Source organism: Ambystoma mexicanum, chromosome 1q (genome assembly GCF_040938575.1).
Source record: "Ambystoma mexicanum isolate Mex_15411 chromosome 1q, UKY_AmexF1_1, whole genome shotgun sequence".
NCBI classification, from domain to species: domain Eukaryota; kingdom Metazoa; phylum Chordata; class Amphibia; order Caudata; family Ambystomatidae; genus Ambystoma; species Ambystoma mexicanum.
In genome coordinates, this window is record NC_090922.1 from 1,394,762,530 (window position 1) to 1,394,782,092 (window position 19,563).

The 19,563-nt window shown below is 47.1% G+C and overlaps 1 protein-coding gene across 2 annotated transcripts in view; it reads left to right on the forward strand.

The window, feature by feature from the left end:
* ATPAF1 (ATP synthase mitochondrial F1 complex assembly factor 1) overlaps positions 1 to 19,563 on the forward strand; it is a 249,810-nt gene that overhangs the window by 138,220 nt on the left and 92,027 nt on the right. For both annotated transcript variants that reach the window (XM_069642259.1, XM_069642258.1), the window contains one exon: positions 16,415 to 16,462. In XM_069642259.1, the coding sequence (XP_069498360.1) occupies positions 16,415 to 16,462 (48 nt within the window). The remainder of the gene's footprint in view (positions 1 to 16,414; positions 16,463 to 19,563) is intronic.

Genomic DNA, 19,563 nt, shown 5'->3' on the forward strand with positions numbered 1-19,563 from the left:
CTATGCCTTGCAGATTACCTCTTAAGACGAATGATGAGACTATCTCCATCGACCAGTTGGTGATTACCCCACATGCTATACCTGCCGATACTGCAACAACTAACAAGGCCATCGCTAATCTTAACTGCTTCTTAGCCGTTCCCTCCCTAAGCATGCTACTAACAGCCATGATTATATCATGGAAAAAGACCTTCACAAATACTGTGCCTTAAAGAAACATGGTTAAACAAAGCTAGTGGCATTAAATGGGTGGGTTTGGTCAATTTATGAAATATATTCATTAATTGGGGACACACCTAGTAAGTGTTGATAAGCAGGGTTCCAAGTTTTAATATCAATAAAAAAGCAAATCACTTAGAACACATTACGTCAATCTGACAATCTAAGTGTTAATAAGCAGGGTTCCAAGTTTTAATATCAGTAAAGAAGCAAATCTCCTAGAACACATTACGTCAATCTGACAATCAATTATTCATTGCTAAGTGCACCCTGGTATTCTAGAACACATTACGCCTTAGAACATATTACGCCAGAGCACATTACGCCAACACGTGTTTCAACCTTCCTAGGTCGTCTTCAGGGCGTCTAAATTACTAACAACGCATAACTTCAATAGATAAATCCTAAATTCCAGAGGTAGTCAAGGGAGGGAACATATACAATGAAGAGGTCAAATGATTTCCCAAAGGAGAACAAATGATAAAGTAAAGGGAACAAAAGACAAAAGAGCATTAGTATAATGATAATGACATTTCTATTTCCAAAATTAAGCAAAGATTTGAAACTTTGAAAAAAGATTTTCACTTAAGGAAAATTGCAATTTTTCTATGTATCTTTTTGCCGTTTATTTGGTGTACAGGCAATATTGGTAATTATTCTGCTTCGACAGAAAATCATGTAGCAAGTACCGTGACTTAACATAGGAGAAACTCAGGGCCAAGTCCTTCCCCCCATATCTCACCTAATGTGAAAGTCTTTTCGGGTGCTGAGGCCGTGTATTTTCTTCTGGCACCATTGACAAAGACATATTGGTGATGAAAAGTTGCTATTTTAGCAACGGACAGATTTGTACAACGAGTATACAAGAGATTGAAAACATTCAGACACTTTCTAACTTAACTTTAGAAGAACCTAAAACCATGAAAGACATACAGCAAGAATTAGGAATACATTCTCGAAATTTAGATATGAAAGAACATAAAAAAAGATCTAAATTTATGCCACCCCTTGGTGGGGAAAATGTGATTGACACATTTTACAAATCAGTCACTAAGGACATCCACACGCATATGGATCGCATTAAATCATCCATTAAAAGCAAGAAATCCAATCTAACCAGGATTGAACGAGAAGCATTACAGGAGATCTGTAACAATAACTCTATAATTGTGAAAGAGGCAGACAAAGGGGGAAATATAGTAATTCTAAACAGAACAGACTATATTCAAATGGCAGATGAACATTTATCCACCCCTGGCTGTTACAAAAAACTTAGTAACAATCCTACTAATCAGACTGTGACAGAACTACATCTGATACTACAACAATGGTATGACCAAGGGCTCCTAACGGACGATGAGAAGGCATTTCTATCTGTAACCAAACCACTCATGCCTACAATATATTTTCTTCCGGAAATTCACAAACCCTTCGAGCATTTGCCAACAGTAAGACCGATAATGAGTGGACAAGGTGGAGCCACGGAGCCGTTAGCTGACTATATTGACAGTAGCATTAAGAATTTGGTACCAAAAATTCCAGCATATCTTAAGGATACTATGCATGCCTTACAAATTTTGAAGGATACCAAATGGCAAACTACTTATGCACTAGTGACACTAGATGTAGCATCACTCTACACATCGATCCCCCATTCTATGGCTTTGGTAACAATAGACTATAGTTTCAGGACCTTTTCTGCCTCTCATTATATGCATGTCCAAATGATCAAAAACCTCCTGGACTTTACCCTAACACATAATCAATTCATTTTTAATGGAGAGTACTTTTCACAAACAAAAGGCATAGCAATGGGTGCAAAATACGCCCCACTTTGGCTAATTTGTTTATGGCATACTTTGAGGAGAAATATATTTTTCACAATAACCCCTTTCAAGACCATATTGTTATTTGGAAAAGATATATCGATGATGTCCTGGCCATATTGGAAGGCACAAGAGATGAATTTGCAAATTTTCTAGACTACTTGAACCATAATACCTTTGGGATTAAGTTCATAGGACAAATTGACCCACAGGAGATTGTATTTTTGGATCTCAAAATTACAATAGATGCAGGCGAATTACACACCTGCACAAATAGGAAGGACACAGCAGTTAACTCTATCATACATGCAGCTAGCTGCCATAAACGCTGTGTCGTTGAAAATATACCAAGAGGAGAATTCCTCCCATCAAAACGGAATTGCAGTCAACTTGAAAGTTTCCAAAAAGAATGTAAGTCCATTGGTGCACGATTCCAGGCAAGAGGGTACTCTAAAAATCTAATTAGACAAACAATAGATTCAATACAGAAAGTATCTAGACAAGCATTATTAGAAACAAAATCTCAGGGCGAGGATACACCGTATCCAGAATTTGTCAGTTTTATCACCAAATATTCACGGGACAGTAAACTTATCTACCAAATGTTGAAGAAGAACTGGCACATATTACTTTTGGACACAGACCTTCATAATTACATCTCAGAATGTCCTAATATAATTTTCACCAAAGCTACCACATTTAGAAATGTACTATGCCCCTCTTTCCTGAAATCTGAACCCTTTGGACAGAAACACTGGTTAACTTCTAGGACTCAACCATCGGGTTTTTATAAATGTGGAATGTGTAATTTTTGCAAATATACGTTATCACCAATGAAAACATTCAAATGCCATGGCAACTTAGTAATCAAGATTAAGGATTTTATTAATTGCCGATCAAAATTTGTGATATATGCAATACAATGTGTTTGTCAAAAAGTGTATGTCGGGAGCACTATAAGAGAAGTTTGCTTCCGTATTCGGGAACACTTTAACAGCTTAAACAGTCAAGATATTAGATTACCGTTGGCTTCCCACTGGCAGGAGCATCACCAAATGGACGATGTGAAAGATATTAGATATGTTGGACTTCAGCAGATTCCACCCCATCCAAGAGGAGGTGACAGAGAGTTGAAGCTACGCCAACAGGAAGCAAAAATGATTTGTAAACTTCGATGTGTATCACTTGGTCTTAATAAGGATCATGATTTAAATGTCTTTTTATAAACTTATGAACAGCAAGAAATAATGACGCAAGGCAACATTTTAGTCAATTCATAGGTTGTCCATACCAATTAACACACTTTAAGGTTTGATAAAACATTGGTAATAATACATGATATTTATGCAACAAGTCCGTGTAAGGCAGCAAAATTTTGGGATATTCCCGAATTATTTAACCGTGTGCAAATATATTTTTAGTATCTTAGAATATGTAACTATTAGAGTTTTCTTGCCTGCATTTCGGCTGGAAAATCATGGAACAAGTCCGTGGAACGAAGCATTACTTCAAATAATTCCCTTTTCCTGTTTAGTATAGTTGCTTAGCAACTATAGTCAGATGACCCCATACATGGAGCACGTGACCGTCACATGATCAGAACCAGATATCTGGGCACCATAGCAACGACGGGAACCCGCCGATGATTCATTCACTGCCCGAAGGCGTCAGACATCAGTCAGTACATTGCAGCTAAGCCGGTGAGTTTGAATAACATAGACAGGTTAGAAATATCCCAAAGTTAACCGCATATTATTCGAGTAGCTAAATTAACACGCATATCATAAACAACCTCACCTCTCTCGTTGCAGAACGTGGCAAGAATACACAACGTTGGCGAACCTAAACTATTTGTGCGATAAATATCTTGTTTCAAAACTCTGCTCGCATTTTCAGGTAAAAATGTAAGGCATTCTAAAAGTTATTTATGATTTAAAACAAGTTAATTTGGTCTAATGTGACTCTTAGCACTAAGACACTTACTTGGTCTTTCAGGAAATCTGTCCGTTGCTAAAATAGCAACTTTTCATCACCAATATGTCTTTGTCAATGGTGCCAGAAGAAAATACACGGCCTCAGCACCCGAAAAGACTTTCACATTAGGTGAGATATGGGGGGAAGGACTTGGCCCTGAGTTTCTCCTATGTTAAGTCACGGTACTTGCTACATGATTTTCTGTCGAAGCAGAATAATTACCAATATTGCCTGTACACCAAATAAACGGCAAAAAGATACATAGAAAAATTGCAATTTTCCTTAAGTGAAAATCTTTTTTCAAAGTTTCAAATCTTTGCTTAATTTTGGAAATAGAAATGTCATTATCATTATACTAATGCTCTTTTGTCTTTTGTCTTTTGTTCCCTTTACTTTATCATTTGTTCTCCTTTGGGAAATCATTTGATCTCTTCATTGTATATGTTCCCTCCCTTGACTACCTCTGGAATTTAGGATTTATCTATTGAAGTTATGCGTTGTTAGTAATTTAGACGCCCTGAAGACGACCTAGGAAGGTTGAAACACGTGTTGGCGTAATGTGCTCTGGCGTAATATGTTCTAAGGCGTAATGTGTTCTAAAATACCAGGGTGCACTTAGCAATGAATAATTGATTGTCAGATTGACGTAATGTGTTCTAGGAGATTTGCTTCTTTACTGATATTAAAACTTGGAACCCTGCTTATCAACACTTACTAGGTGTGTCCCCAATTAATGAATATATTTCATAAATTGACCAAACCCACCCATTTAATGCCACAAGAGTGGGACAAATGCAAGATTAAGCGCAGTCTGTGAGGCTAGCAACTTTTTAAGTTATATGTCTTTCAAGGTGACAGTGGAAAATCACCAGTCTAACCACACGGCTGCAGCTGTTTCTATATTGACTTACAGATCTTTTTGGGCCACCTTTTCCACAATTTTCACTTTCTCTTTCACTTTCTTTAAACAAAGCTAGTGGTCCACTGATTGAGCTTGCCACCCGTGACGTTTATAGCACCTTCTGTCAGAACCGCCTTTCAGGCCATTGGGGGGGAGGGGTAGCTATTATAGAAAGAAACCACCTTAACCTTTTCCAGTCTCCCTGCTTACTTAATGATTGTGAAATTTTTTACCTCAAATTGACTCGGTGAATGAATAGCTGCCTTAATCTGGTTTTGTTTTACCGCCCTCCGGCAGAAACACCAAACTTTGACCAAGACCTTTTCCACCTTCTTAATAAATCACAAAGACCCAACTGCTCCATGTTACTGGTGGGGGTTTGTAATCGCTGGTGTAATGACGCCACCAACAAACAAGCAACCTCCTTAGGAAATGCACTAAATAATACCAGTTTTCACGTCCTCAATAGTGCTACCACTCACAGCAAAGGTCACACCCTTGATTGGGTTGTTGCCAACAATCTCCTTGTAAATACTTGGGGTCACCTTTCAAAGTATTTGGGCTGACCATTTTCATATCTCTTTCACAGTCTCTTTTCCTACCCCACTTCCTAAACTACCTAACCCACGGAAAACCATAAAAAAAACATCCCTTTCCGAAAGTTGCGCAGCTAGATTTGAAAGACTAGAGTGCATTGTGTCAGTCACTTCTGAATTGGATTCTCCTCCTACTCTTACTGACACCTTCAATATATCTATGCTGAATATAGTGACCTTGGTTAGGAATAAGCTGGTTAGAGACAACCCTTCCATCAGAATTGGTTTACACAAGATCTGTGCCAATTAAAAATTTGAAAATGTCGGGCCGAGACTAAATGGATTAAATGCCCTCCACTCACAATAAAGATCAATGGAAGACCCTAGAGAAAGCCTATAGGACAGCCAATCATGAAGGTAAAACAAACATTTACAACACACAAATTGAAGAAGCTAATAACTGCTCTCTTAAAGATTGTTAAATCTTTAGAAAAGCCTAATGGCCTTTCCATAGCTATAGTCCCCACGGACCAAGTATGTTCTGACATAAAGTGTGCCTTTAATGTTAAGGTAGATAAGGTGAGGGACAAAATCATGGCTAAACTCCTAGTTGAGAAACACCCTCCCCACTGTGCCCCACTGGCCTCCTGATTAATATGTCAGAATGTATGTTTAGCTTTGCTCCCTTCTCTCTCCCTAATATGATGGCTACCCTTTCTACAATACATCCATCCCAGTGTTCAGAGAATACTATTCCAGCTAACCTTATCCTAATTCATAAGGAAGTTTTTGCTCCTTTTTTGACAAGATTTATGTACTCCTTTTTTTCTGACAATCAAGCCCCTGATTCTATTTTTAAAAAGCTACTATCGCCCCACTGATTAAAATGCCAGGACTGGAACCTAATGGCCAAGGTAACCTTCGTCCCATTACCAACTGCCACTTTCTCATTAAGGTACTTAATAAAAGTGCGACCAATCAAATGCAAGCATTTGTTGAGAAATGTTATATCTTGCACCCGAGTCAGGGTACCAAGACTGCTTTGCTAGAATTACAGACACATATGCTGGAAATCTCAGATAATGGTCACTCTGGCTTGTTGGTTCTTTTGGACTTATCAGCGGCTTTCAATCTCCTCGATCATGACCAACTCTAGCTTGTGTTAGAGAAACAGAGCCGTTTCAACCCTGATTCTATTCTATGGGTGAAATCCTTCCTTCTGCATCACACATCTTGGGTGTGTTTGGGCGAGGCTCTTCTCCCCTCTCGCATATATCACATGGAGTTCCTCAGGGAGCATGTATGTCCCCTCTGCTAGTCAACCTTCATTGCCAACCTTTCTGTTATATGTTGGATGAGCTTAGAGTGTATTTCTCAAACTATGCTGACACCCAACTAGTACTTGAGTTATCAGGGGACTATGCCAAGGATGCGGACCTTCTTCAGACCACCTATCGCCACATTGTGACGTGGATGAGTAAGAACTGGATGTGTCTAAGTGGAGATGAGACCAAGTTGCTGGTTTTTGGTACCAAGCATGCTCAAGCAAAAATACACTCCGACTATCAATCATTCTCTATCCATAGCTGTCCAATCCAGGTCTCAAAGAGCGTTAAGATCCTGGCCTTCTATCTCGACCCATTACTCAGTGCAGATGCCCACACCAATCAGACAGTAAAGAATGGATCATACTATCTTCGGCGGCTGAGAAACCTCTGCCTCTTCCTGTCAGCGCCCAACTGCTTCTTTGTTGCTCGTGCTTTGATTCTGTCTAGATTAGACTACAGCAATGCTCTGTTAGTCGGAGCCAATAAACAAAAACATTCAAGCTCTGCAAATGCTTCAAAATGATGCAGTACGCATTATTGCGAAGGAATCTAGAAGAGAGCATATCTCGGATAGCCGGAGAGATCTTCACTGGCTCCGGTTACCGCTCGGCTAGAATTCAAGGGTGCTGCACTAACCCACAGCGCGCTATTTGGCATCGCTCCAATCTATATTAAGGGACTTATGAGCCACTGAGGAAACTACGCTCAAACACCTTGGCGTTAGTAAAAACTCCCAAATTCTCTCTCGCCAATTGCTTGGGAAGATCTTAGCGGCCCTGCCAGGGTCGCTAAGATCTTGGAATGCCCTGCCCATGGAGCTTAGGCTGATAAAGGAATACAATATCTTTTTTCCGAAAATGAAGACTGCACCATTCATCTAAAATCTTTTGTTCTGCACTGAACTAACGCTGTTTCTCAGCATGGGGTCTGGCATGGATTCACATGCTCATGAATATTCCCCGTCGTCAGGCTGGGAATCCTCGGTAAAGAAAAAATCAGTATCAGTTTCGTTTCTGATCTGTCTTTCTTAGTGGTAACCAATCACTGATCTCTGGGTCATACTGCCCCCAGTCAATGACTGCCCTCTCCCTAAGCCCCGCCTCCGGCAGCCATCCTCAGATTTTTACTGCACGCTCAAGTGTTGGGAGTCCTCGTGTTTAGCTCTCGTGTTTTTTACTGCGTTTTCACGTTTTTTCTGGAGAATTTCTCAATTTTTTGTTTAATTGAGCCTCAAGCTCCACCGTTTCTACTTCTGATTATGGGGTGGAGTTTTCGTTGAGTTTACACTTCTTGGAGGATTCCGGAAGATCTGCGGCCTACCTCAACGGATATGGCCCAGGACAAAGGGAGCTTGACGCCTGGATCCAAGATGTCAGGAACTGCCCGGGATGCGGATTATATAACGTTTTCAAGGAGGACGAGCATTTGCGACGTCTCTACTGCCTCCATGGGGACAAGACGCACGTGGAGAAGGACTGTGTGTTCTGCAAGAACCTTTCGGAACGGACCAAACAAGATCGTCATTCCTGCCTCGCCACCTGGCTGGAGAAGGGTACAGCAAGTGAGAAGGCAAAGAAGAAGTCTGAGTGGGCTTCTAAGTCCTTTGAGGGCGCCCTGGCGACGGGGGCCCAACAGAAGGCCAAGCACCGCGAGTCTGCGGGCTCCGGGAGCGCCGAAAGGTCAGGCTCTTCGGTTGCCAAGCAGGGCGCTACTTCCCCGGCACGTTCGACCACGAGCCAGCGCTCTGGTTCGGGGAAGAGGAAGTCTGAGAACCTGGGTAGGCCGCTGGAGCGGACCCGGTCGATCTCGAAGGGGGGAGCAAGGCGTTGACACACCCACCAAGGCGAAGGCCCAGGACGCACCTAAGGTGGTAATGGCATTGATCCACGCGGCTAAGGCCTCTACCGAAGTGGTCTCTGCGACCCTGGCAGAGCCGGCTGAGACTACGCCAATGGAAACGGCCTCTGGGCCCAGAGTATCCCTGCCGCCGCGGAGGGAATCCTCTTTCCAGCCCATCGCTAAGACCCCCGTGAAGCCCCCGGCTGAAAAAGAGGGGGGGGGCCGGTGGCCGTTACAGACTCGGAATCAGCCTCTGAGGAGGAACTGGTGGAGACCGAGAGGGGCCTCAACGAAAGGTCCATAGGCCTCAACGAGAGGTTCATAAACCTCAACGAGAGGTTCGAGAAGGTTCGATCCCAGGGGATGGTCCCTGCTGACGTGATCGAAGATAGCGACGAGGACAACGAACAGGGCCCAGTGGAGCGGCCATCCCGTCCGTCGCAGCCATTGCCCGAGCCCCAGGATAGCTCGGCGGCCATTTTGTTGGCAATCCAATCCTTATGTACCGAGATAAGGACGAGATTACCACGGACCCCGACAGAGGATCCAGAACCAGGCCCATCGGGAAACCCTCTGAACAAGCGGAGGAGAGTCCACCCCTCTCCGCCCTTCATGCCCGCGAGGCTGGTGGACCCCTCATCCCCCTCGCCGGGAGAGGATACGGCGAGGGATACGACGACGGACGATGACGGCGGCGATGAAACAGCAGACATTCCGTCGTCAACCCCCCGCGGGTGTCCCCAGCCGACGAGGTTGGCTCTTTCCACACCATGATAACCAGGACATCCGAGCTCTTCCAGCTCTGCCCTGAAGAACAGAAAAAGGAGGGGTTTCTGTACCAACGACGAGAGGCTAAGAGGAAGACTGTCCTTGCGGTGCCTTGACTCGACAACATCTGGGACGAGGGGCTTGCTGTCCTCAAGAACCCTGCCACGACACCCGCCAAGAGGGACAGGTACGAGAAGAAGTACCGAGTGCCCGATGCCCCCCCCCCTTGTGCCTCAGGGCCCAGCCCACGCCGGACTCGGTCATCTCGGCAGCGGCTAAGAAGAAGGCAGCGGGCGCGGTGGCTTCAACTTCCACTTCCCCGCCGGACATCGAGGGTAAGAAGTTGGACTCTATGGGACGACGAGTCATCTTGTCGGCGGCAATGACGATTATGGCAGCCAATGCCTTAGCGATCGTGGCCCGCTACGACAGGGAGCTCTGGTTCAAGATGGCTCCCCTGCTAGATTTCCTACCTGATGACAAAAGGGCGGAGGCCCTAGAAATTCTGCAGGAGGGCGAGGTGGCGTCGGATCATGCCATTACGGTGGCAACGGACATTGCCGATACCGGATTTCGCCAACTGGGCAACAGAGTTTGCCTCCGACGACGAGGATGGCTCAAGGCTACAGACTTTCGCCAGGACGTCCAGACCAGAGTGTTGGACATGCTGCTCGACGGCAACAACCTCTTTGGTAAGGCGGTGGATGAGTCTCTACAGGCCATCAAGACCGACTCGGAGACCTTGGGGTGCTTCAGCAGCGACGGCCCTTTCGGAGCTCTGGAGGCAGACAGGGTGCCTCCAAAGGATCCAGTGGTGGCTCCTCCACCTACCGCCAGGCGGCCCGCTCTACTTCCCAGGAGGCCTATAGAGGTCGCGGCAAGCAAGGGGGTTCCCGCCGTCGTCGTCGCTTCCAAGCAAGACTGACCCGGCCGGGTGGTCGGGCCCCCACCGAAGCACCCCAGTGGGAGGTCGACTGACGAAGTTCGTCAGGGTGTGGGAGTCCATCTCCACCGATCGTTGGGTGTTGGACACCCTGGCCAACGGGCACTCGCTGGAATTCCTAAAGAAGTGCCCTCGCATTCCTCCGGTGGCCGGGAAGGAGAAACGCGTCCCTCAACAACTGTTGGAGGTAAAGGCGATCCTCAAGAAAGGTGCCATCGAGCTCGTCCCCAGGAGGCTCCGGGGCTCCGGAGTATACTCAAGGTACTTCCTCGTCAGGAAGAAGACAGGCGGTTGGCGCCCCATCCTAGACCTGCGTCGGTTAAACAAATACATCAAGGCTCAGAAATTCAGGATGGCCACCCTCCAGCACGTACTGGGACAGCTGGAGGAAGGCGACTTCCTATTGTTGCTGGACCTGGAGGATGCTTACTTCCACATCCCCATTCTAAAAAGGCACAGGAAGTTCCTCAGGTTAGTGGTTCAAGGACGCCACTACCAATTCAGAGCCCTACCGTTCGGATTAAAGTTGGCACCCAGGGTTTTCACCAAGTGCCTGGCACCAGTGGCGGCTGCGGCTGTGCCTGCAGGGGATCCACGTCTACCCCTACCTGGACGACTGGCTAATCCGGGCAAGGTCAAGGGAACTCGCCGTCGATCATACGGCGAGGACCATCTGGTTGCTCACGGAGCTGGGGTTCTCCATCAACTACCCCAAATCCACCCTGGTTCCGTTGCAAGTAGCACTGTTTTTGGGGGCGGAGCTCGATACAGTGGAGCAATTGGCCTCCCCTTCAGAGGAGAGGACCAAAACCATCCTGGGCAAGGTACGGCGACTGTTAGCCACAGACGTGGCCAGGGTGAGGTCCATCAAGTCCCTTCTCGGGATGATGTCCTCATGCATCTACCTTGTACCCCTTTGCAGACTTCGGATGCGTCCGCTACAGGAGTTCCTTGACGCCCTCTGGTTTCAGGCGGGGGGCTGCTCCGAGGACAGGATCTCCCTCGACGAGGAGTTCCGTCGGGCGATCCTATGGTGGGGCACCCGGGCTCACCTCACGACGGGCACGGACTTTCTAACCCTGGCGTTTCAGGAGACTGTGACTACGGACGCCTCTCTGGAGGGTTGGGGGGCCCACACCGGAGATCTCCACGCAAGAGGCCTTTGGCTCCCGGAGGAGAAGTCTCTTCAAATCAACATCTTGGAGCTCCGTGCAGTGTTCTGGGCACTCAAGTCGTTCCTCCCGTCCCTCAAGGACAAAGTGGTGAGGATCTTCACCGACAACACCACCATGATGTTCTACATACGGAAGCAGGCAGGCACCAGATCCCCAGCCCTATCCAAGGAGGCCCAGGATCTGTGGCACTGGGCTGTCGCTCAGGGGATGTTTCTGGTTCCCTTCCACCTGGCAGGAATAAAAAACACCATTGCCGACTCACTCAGCAGGAAGCTGCGCTCGTGCCACGAGTGGGAACTGCGCCAGGATTAAGTGGATCGACTCTTCCAACGATGGGGCAAACCCCAGATCGACCTGTTCGCGACGGCGACGAACTCCAAGTGCCAGAGGTTTGCCAGCAGGTTCCCACAGCCGAGGAGCATGGGCGATGCTTTCTCGTTCCCTTGGGACAGCCTGTTTCTATACGCGTTCCCTCCATTGCCGTTGCTGCTCCGCCTCGTCAACCAGCTCAAGAAGTCCAGGTGCAGGATGATCCTTGTCGCACCGGTGTGGCCGAGGCAGGTCTGGTTCCCGGACCTTCTGGACTTGTCAACGTCCCCGCCAGTCAGGCTGCCGGCGGACGCGGATCTTCTCTCCAGAGAAGGAGGCGCCATTCTACACCACGAACCACAGTCGCTGAACTTGTAGGCCTGGCTCCTGCAGCGCTAGAGTTTGGAGGGTACGATATCCCGGCTGATTGCAGAGAGGTTCTTGCAAAGGCCAGGGCGTCCTCAACTCTCAAGTGTTACGGTCATAAATGGAAGAGGTTCTCTGTCTGGTGCCGTGCACAGAACATTAACCCTATCCGGATTAAGGCCCCTCAAGTGCTGCCATACTTACTGTCGCTGGCCAAAGCTGGACTGGCTCACGCCTCCATAAAAATACATCTGGCTGCCATCTCCCGATATACCAGGTCTACGGGACGGGCGTCTTTGTGGTCTCATCGCCTGGTAAAGGAATTTATGAAGGGACTATTCCGATTATTCCCGCCGGTGAAGGCTCCTGCCCCGGCGTGGGAACTTAATGTGGTGCTGACCAGGCTCTTGGGAGCCCCATTCGAGCCTATGCATTCGGCGCCCTTGAAGTTCCTGTCATGGAAGGCAGCGTTCCTCGTGGCCATCACCTCTGCACGAGTGGGAGAGATTCAGGCCCTATCTTGCAAGCCTCCATACTTGACTTTTCATGACACAAGGGTAGTGCTTAGGAGGCACCCCTCCTTCATGCCCAAGGTGCCATCGGACTTCCACCTCAACGAGCCCTTGCTGTTACCAGTTTTCTTCCCGTCGCCTTCGATGCCAGCCGAGAGGACTTTGAACTCGCTGGATGTAGCTAGAGCGCTGAAGTTCTACGTGGACCGCACGAAGAGTTTTCGGAATACGCCACAGCTATTTGTGAACTTTGGGTCTGTGAATCAAGGGAAGGCTCTCTCGAAGACTCCCATTTGCAGATGGCTCTCCGGCTGCATCATGCATTGTCACCGGTTGGCAAACCGACCACTGCCCGGCCGTCCGAGAGCCCATTTGACCAGAGCGATCGCTGCTACCATGGCGTTCCTGTCTGGTGTGCCCCTTCTGGACATCTGCAGGGCTGCTACGTGGAGGTCGACGCACACCTTCACAAGATTCTACTGCGTCGATCGGGACTCCAGGGAGGAGTCCAGGGTCGGTCAACCTGTGCTGCGCAACCTGTTCGCTTAAGGAGAGCCTGGTGAGGAGGTAAGAGATGCTTAATGTTGAGTTGTTGTATTGCTTAATGTTGAGCCTGTTGCCACCTCCCGTGGTTGTGCATGTGTATACTACTATGTATTCTTTTATTCATGAGCATGTGAATCCATGCCAGACCCCATTCTGGAGAAGGAACAAGTTACTTACCTGTAACTGTAGTTCTCCAGCATGGGTCTGGCATGGATTCACATGCGAACCCTCCCACCTACCCCTCTGCGGCTCTTCACTTGGTCATACTGCCACTTGGCGTGCTACCAAATCTGAGGATGGCTGCCAGAGGCGGGGCTTAGGGAGAGGGCAGTCATTGGCTGGGGGCAGTATGACCCAGAGATCAGTGATTGGTTACCACTAAGAAAGACAGATCAGAAACGAAACTGATACTGATTTTTTCTTTACCGAGGATTCCCAGCCTGACGACGGGGAATATTCATGAGCATGTGAATCCATGCCAGACCCATGCTGGAGAACAACAGTTACAGGTAAGTAACTTGTTCCTTCCCTGACGCGCTGGATCTTCCTGCGCTTATGTCCTGTTCCTTTATGTTTGTCCACTAGGTTTTTGTTTGTGCGCCCTGATGCCGGCAGGCTTCGGCGCCCTATAAATCAATAAATAAAATAAAGAGAAGGGGGAACTAGGTATTCCTTTGGCACTCCACGTAAGGTGGTGTGTGCCAATCTGTTCGAATATAGAGTTTTAGTGGAGATACTAAGGACTGTAGTTTTTCTAGGTTAAAAGAATTGTAGTTACTCTAGGATTAAGAAAAATGATCTCAAAGGAGGGCCCTAAGGGTCCCCAGCAACACTGTCCATAAGGATCTGCATGCTGCAGTAGTAAAATACAGATGCCTGTTGGGTTATGGAGGGTAATAGACTCCATACGATAGGTACAATAGAAAGAATAGAGTTCAAAAAGACAGAGCCCATAAAAATGAATGAGTGGAAAAGGCTCCACTCCTTAAGGGTCCATACATACAGCCAAAAAGTGCTGGGTGGCTTGTTGGGGGAGGGGATGAAGCATAGAAATGATGAATCTCCCTAACATATTCATACCTCATTGAAAGGGCAGCGGAAAAATGTGGCATAACGCTAGATTCAGATGATGACACTGACTTCAAATAAGACATTTTGGAGGAGTCAAAACCACGTTCCGATTGTATCCCATTATTGCAACCTGTTAATAAAAATACATTGCACCCTTTTATAAAGCCAGTTCCTACTAAAGTGGTTATTCTGCACATAGAAAAGCAACACTCCCCTCCACTTTGAATTCGAGGCCATCAACCAGCAGACTCTTTAGTGGTCACTACTGCTGGAAAGAGGGATAATTCTCTTCTGCCATTAACTGAATACCCTCCTGACAAGGAAGGTAGAAAAATGTACCCCTTTGGAAGTGAGACTGCAACTCTGGCAGCTTTCAACGTTGGGAGAGCCAATGCCACAGGTCTAATGGCCCGTTACAATAGATCACAATGCTCAGAAGCCATGGGTGAAGAAACTCCCTTCCATTGGTTCATCCAATCAATTGCTTCTTTGGGCCAAGCTGGTCTTACTCTTTCCCCCAGTTTAGCACTGCCCCTTCCCACACATCGCTTTCCAGCATCGCCAGCCTCTCCGGATCAGGTTTCATGGCTGTTTTGTGGTCGCATAGAGGAGGCGGGAAGTCTTTCTTTGATGATGAAATGGTTCGCTGGACAGGTGCTGGCGATTGCAATTAATTTCTGAAAGCAGCGCTTTTACTCAGCAGAGCACAGCTACTCTCATCTGGTGCATGACAGAGGTTAAAGTAGACGGACAAAAGTTTACAATGCTCCTCTACCTCTCGGGAAACTCTCCATCGTTCTTTCGTTTTGCAATCCAGAGCATCGTTCCTGGTTCCTTTTTATTTTTGCTTCCCCTCCACCGGAGATTCGAACCTGTGCCCTACCGAGAACACGCTTGTCACATCTTGCAGAGCTGATGTCTATTTAACTTACCTGCTTAGGATATAATACCCATTTCAGAGCCGTACATAGCTCTGCTTGGTTGCAGAAAACTCGCGGGGTCCCACGCAGTGTTTTCTGCAATTGAGCCTGATTAACCTGACATTGCTGCAGGCGCAGCTGTGTGTGTAGGTAATGGGTGGGGCAAGGGTGGTTATAATTCTGGGCATGCCCCATAGGAGGTGCAAATGGTGGACGATCGGAAAGGGGAGGGTGCATAAAGGGGACAATAACTGAAAGTAATTGGGGGGGGGGCTTTTTCTGTCACTGCGCTGCTTTTTCTTTCATTATTGATAGTACCGTTTTAAAACGGTGTCGTGGAACGGAGTGAAAGAAAGGCAGGGCCCAGGTATGGGGTTTGTATTGGGGTGATGGTGGCTCTGGGCTACTGGGTAATGGGCTGGGCCAAGATGAACATAGGTCCACTACTTTTTTGTACACTTCAACCCAGCTGTATGGCTTTCTGGGACATGTAGTCCTGAAAAGCCAAAAATAGAATTATGGCATACATGGGATACTTCTGACATTGGGTGATTCACAGTGGTACATCACACATGCAACAAGGCCCTTCCAAGTCCCTCACCCAGCACCGTGACAGGATTGGCTCTTGTGAATATCACTGTAGACTTTCTGCTCCAGGTCGAGGGGAGGAGGCCTGTTCTCCCCCTGACAGGGTCAGGCCACTGAAACTGTCAAACCACCCACGGAGCCATTTTACTGAAATAAAAGTGCACATCCTGACGTTACTTAAGGCTATTGAGGTCTACGGTGTGGGCACAGTCCATCCTTAGTGTGGGCAATGTGTCCTAATTTTGTATTACAATGAAGTGATGCTGTGGGTGGCATACGTTTTGCTGCCACACGCAAAGTGGCAACTATTGAATGCTAGTAACAACGGGTAAATGTCAGTGTTGCACATGTCCTGTTGTGGGTTGGGACAAAAACGCCTCGTACCCCCAATGGTCTGGAAGTCACTGGGTCAGGATGCTCCTCTGGAAATGGTTTCAAAATATCCATTTATTTCTTCAAAGTAAAATGTGAAATGGCGACAATTGTTGATTTTAGAATGCATCGCGGCAGTGAGCTGCAGAAGGAGGCTTGGCTAGAGGTCAGTGCAGGGACCCGTGTTGCCTCTACTGTAGTTTCTCTTTTTCTCCCTGCAGGGGGCGTCCTTTGATGTGCTACGGAACAGAGCCAGGGCTTGCCCGTCGGTAAGTGAAGCCCTTTTTTTTGTACTTTACTACAGTTTCTGCTGAGGGCCGTTTGTTACAAACTCATTACCTACTAGCTTAATCCGTAAAACAGCTGCACACATATGTATTAACCCGCGAATAGCAGTAGTGGGACAGAGTCCTATTTTGCGAGAGCAGATGTTGGGCAGCTAAACCCTTTAAACACGTGGTGAGAGGCGGCTGTGTGGGTCACACCGTGGGGGGCCCGCTCAATGAAACTTGCACTGAGGCGCACGGAGGCAGAATAACCCCCACCCCCTCGTCCCAGCCCCCCCCCCCAGTAAAACGCGCTTACTTTTTTCGCGTTTATACAGTTAGGTTGTAGTGCCCGAAAAACATCTACTGATTTAAAAAAGATTGACATTGTCTGAAAATAACTATTGCATTGCCGCTGCGAGGGGAAGTAGGGGACCAGACCATTGTCGGTGGCATCGGTACCTTTAACATAGATGGCCTTCTGATGTTGGCAGCACCACGATAAGAAAGCATTGCAACCCCTCCACTTCAAAATCTACCCCAAAACTTGTTTTAAATGTACCATGGAACACAGAAACTTAATTTCTAGAACCCACGAAGTAGAATGTGTAAACCAATAGTGAAGTTACGATTACAATCGTTAGGGGTGTATCGAGCGGGATATCTAGTGTTCTGCCAAATGGCAGATAGTTTATCAAGTATGAGGCAGAGTAGTTCTTTTAAATCAGGTACTAAACTTGAATAATACTTTTTTAAAAAAAATGTCAAAGCACTATTTAAGCATGTATTTCAATGTTTCATTTCGTTCCCATCCTTTTTTATCAACATGGCTTCCTTACTAAAAGCATAGAAGCCAGAGAAGAGCAGGGAGCGGACCCACGGAGGACGCTGCCTACGCAAAACCAGGGGCCCGCAACGTGGCAGGCTTCCCAGCTGGAAAGTACTAGGTTGCCATTCACAAAACGAATGCTGGAATGTGTCCGCTATTGCGAATCGCAGACCACGCAGCCTATTGCTAGTCGCAATGCAGCTTAAGGTGCAAGTGCGTTTCAAACCCTCCTTTCAGCTCACATGGCAATGTGTAACCAGTTTCTGGATGCTCGTACAGGACTCAAGATGAGGGTATATGTGAGGTGAGTGGGCTCCATCTGCCAACAGTCTTGCCCCCTCATACGCCAAATGAGGGGCAGGATACCCCGCGTGGGTGCCTTCATCACATGTAGGAAAGCCTAACATGCGACTGAATCTGTCCAAACACTGCAAGCTCTAAGAAGGCGCTTTGCTGTTGGGCTATAGGGCTGTAGGGCCTTTTCTGTGCTGTTCACTATGATATGATATGGCATTTATAAGGCGCCTATACACAAGTGTCTCAAAGCGCGACGAGGCAAGAGAGGGGGAACAGTGAGAAGACAGAGACAGCGATCTTACTAGGCCAGGTGAAATTAAGATCGCGCAAGTGCAGAGGAGTGGGGAAGGGGAGGAGTGCGGAGGGAAAGGGAGAGGGGGCAGTGCAGTACATATGATGCTGTAAACACTTAAATAAAATAAATAAGACAGTAAATAAAAAGTGTGGCCAGCTAGTGGCAAGTGCTAGGGTAAAGGTAGACGTCAGGCGTCCAATGCTGGTAGGGGGCTGTAGGGATACAGAAACAGTCACAGAGTTCAGGGTTTCCAGAGGGGCAGTACAGGCGTGCAACTGGCGAGGAGGGGGACCTGGGCCGAGATCACAAGGTAGCCAGGTAAACCAGTGCAGTTTCAGCCAGGAGATCAGCAAGGGAGCAGAGGAGAGAAAGCTGAAGCAAAGACGAAGGACTTGGGGTGCTTTCGGAACCAGAGATGGTTCTCCACAAGTTTCAGAGAGGCTGGGAGGCTATTCCAGAGGGAGGCCCCAGCAGAGGAAAGAGATCTACCCCCAACTTGTTGCTTGGAGAAGCGGCTGACCCTGAGGGAGTTGGAGGTGGATGAGCGAAGAGCTTGAGAAGGAAGATATTTGGTAAGAGAGAGCCTGCAATTGCTCCTCGCATGCAAAGCACCATAGCCATCTCAGTAACCACTATTGTATGTAATAGGCCCTGCAAGCATCACAGCCATCCTAGACACAGTCAGCGTGCAAAGCACCATAGCCATCTCACTAACCACTATTGTATATAATGCTGCCCTGCAAGCATCATAACCATCCTAGACACAGTCAGCGTGCAAAGCACCATAGCCATCTCACTAACCACTATTGTATATAATGGTGCCCTGCAAGCATCATAACCATCCTAGACACAGTCAGCGTGCAAAGCACCATAGCCATCTCACTAACCACTATTGTATATAATGCTGCCCTGCAAGCATCACAACCATCCTAGACACAGTCAGCGTGCAAAGCACCATAGCCATCTCACTAACCACTATTGTATATAATGGTGCCCTGCAAGCATCACAACCATCCTAGACACAGTCAGCGTGCAAAGCACCATAGCCATCTCACTAACCACTATTGTATATAATGGTGCCCTGCAAGCATCACAACCATCCTAGACACAGTCAGCGTGCAAAGCACCATAGCCATCTCACTAACCACTATTGTATATAATGGTGCCCTGCAAGCATCACAACCATCCTAGACACAGTCAGCGTGCAAAGCACCATAGCCATCTCACTAACCACTATTGTATATAATGGTGCCCTGCAAGCATCACAACCATCCTAGACACAGTCAGCGTGCAAAGCACCATAGCCATCTCAGTAACCACTATTGTATATAATGGTGCCCTGCAAGCATCATAACCATCCTAGACACAGTCAGTGTGCAAAGCATGATAGGCATCTCACTAACCACTATTGCGCGCATCAATTAACCTTTTAAAGTCATTACACCATTCACAATCTCGCCCCCCCCTCCCAAGAATTAGAGCCTTTGCAAAAAATACATTTCTATCTTATGCGCATTGAGTTTAACGTTTTCTGGAATGTGTTGCAGCGGGAACTATTTCACTGAAGTACAGTATTGGGCCCAGTGGAACATGGGTCCGTGTACAGTGGATGACAACGGAGTACAAAGAGTAGGGAAGAGGAAGTGCGATGCCCGAGCACATTTAGTAACCGCTGCACTACAA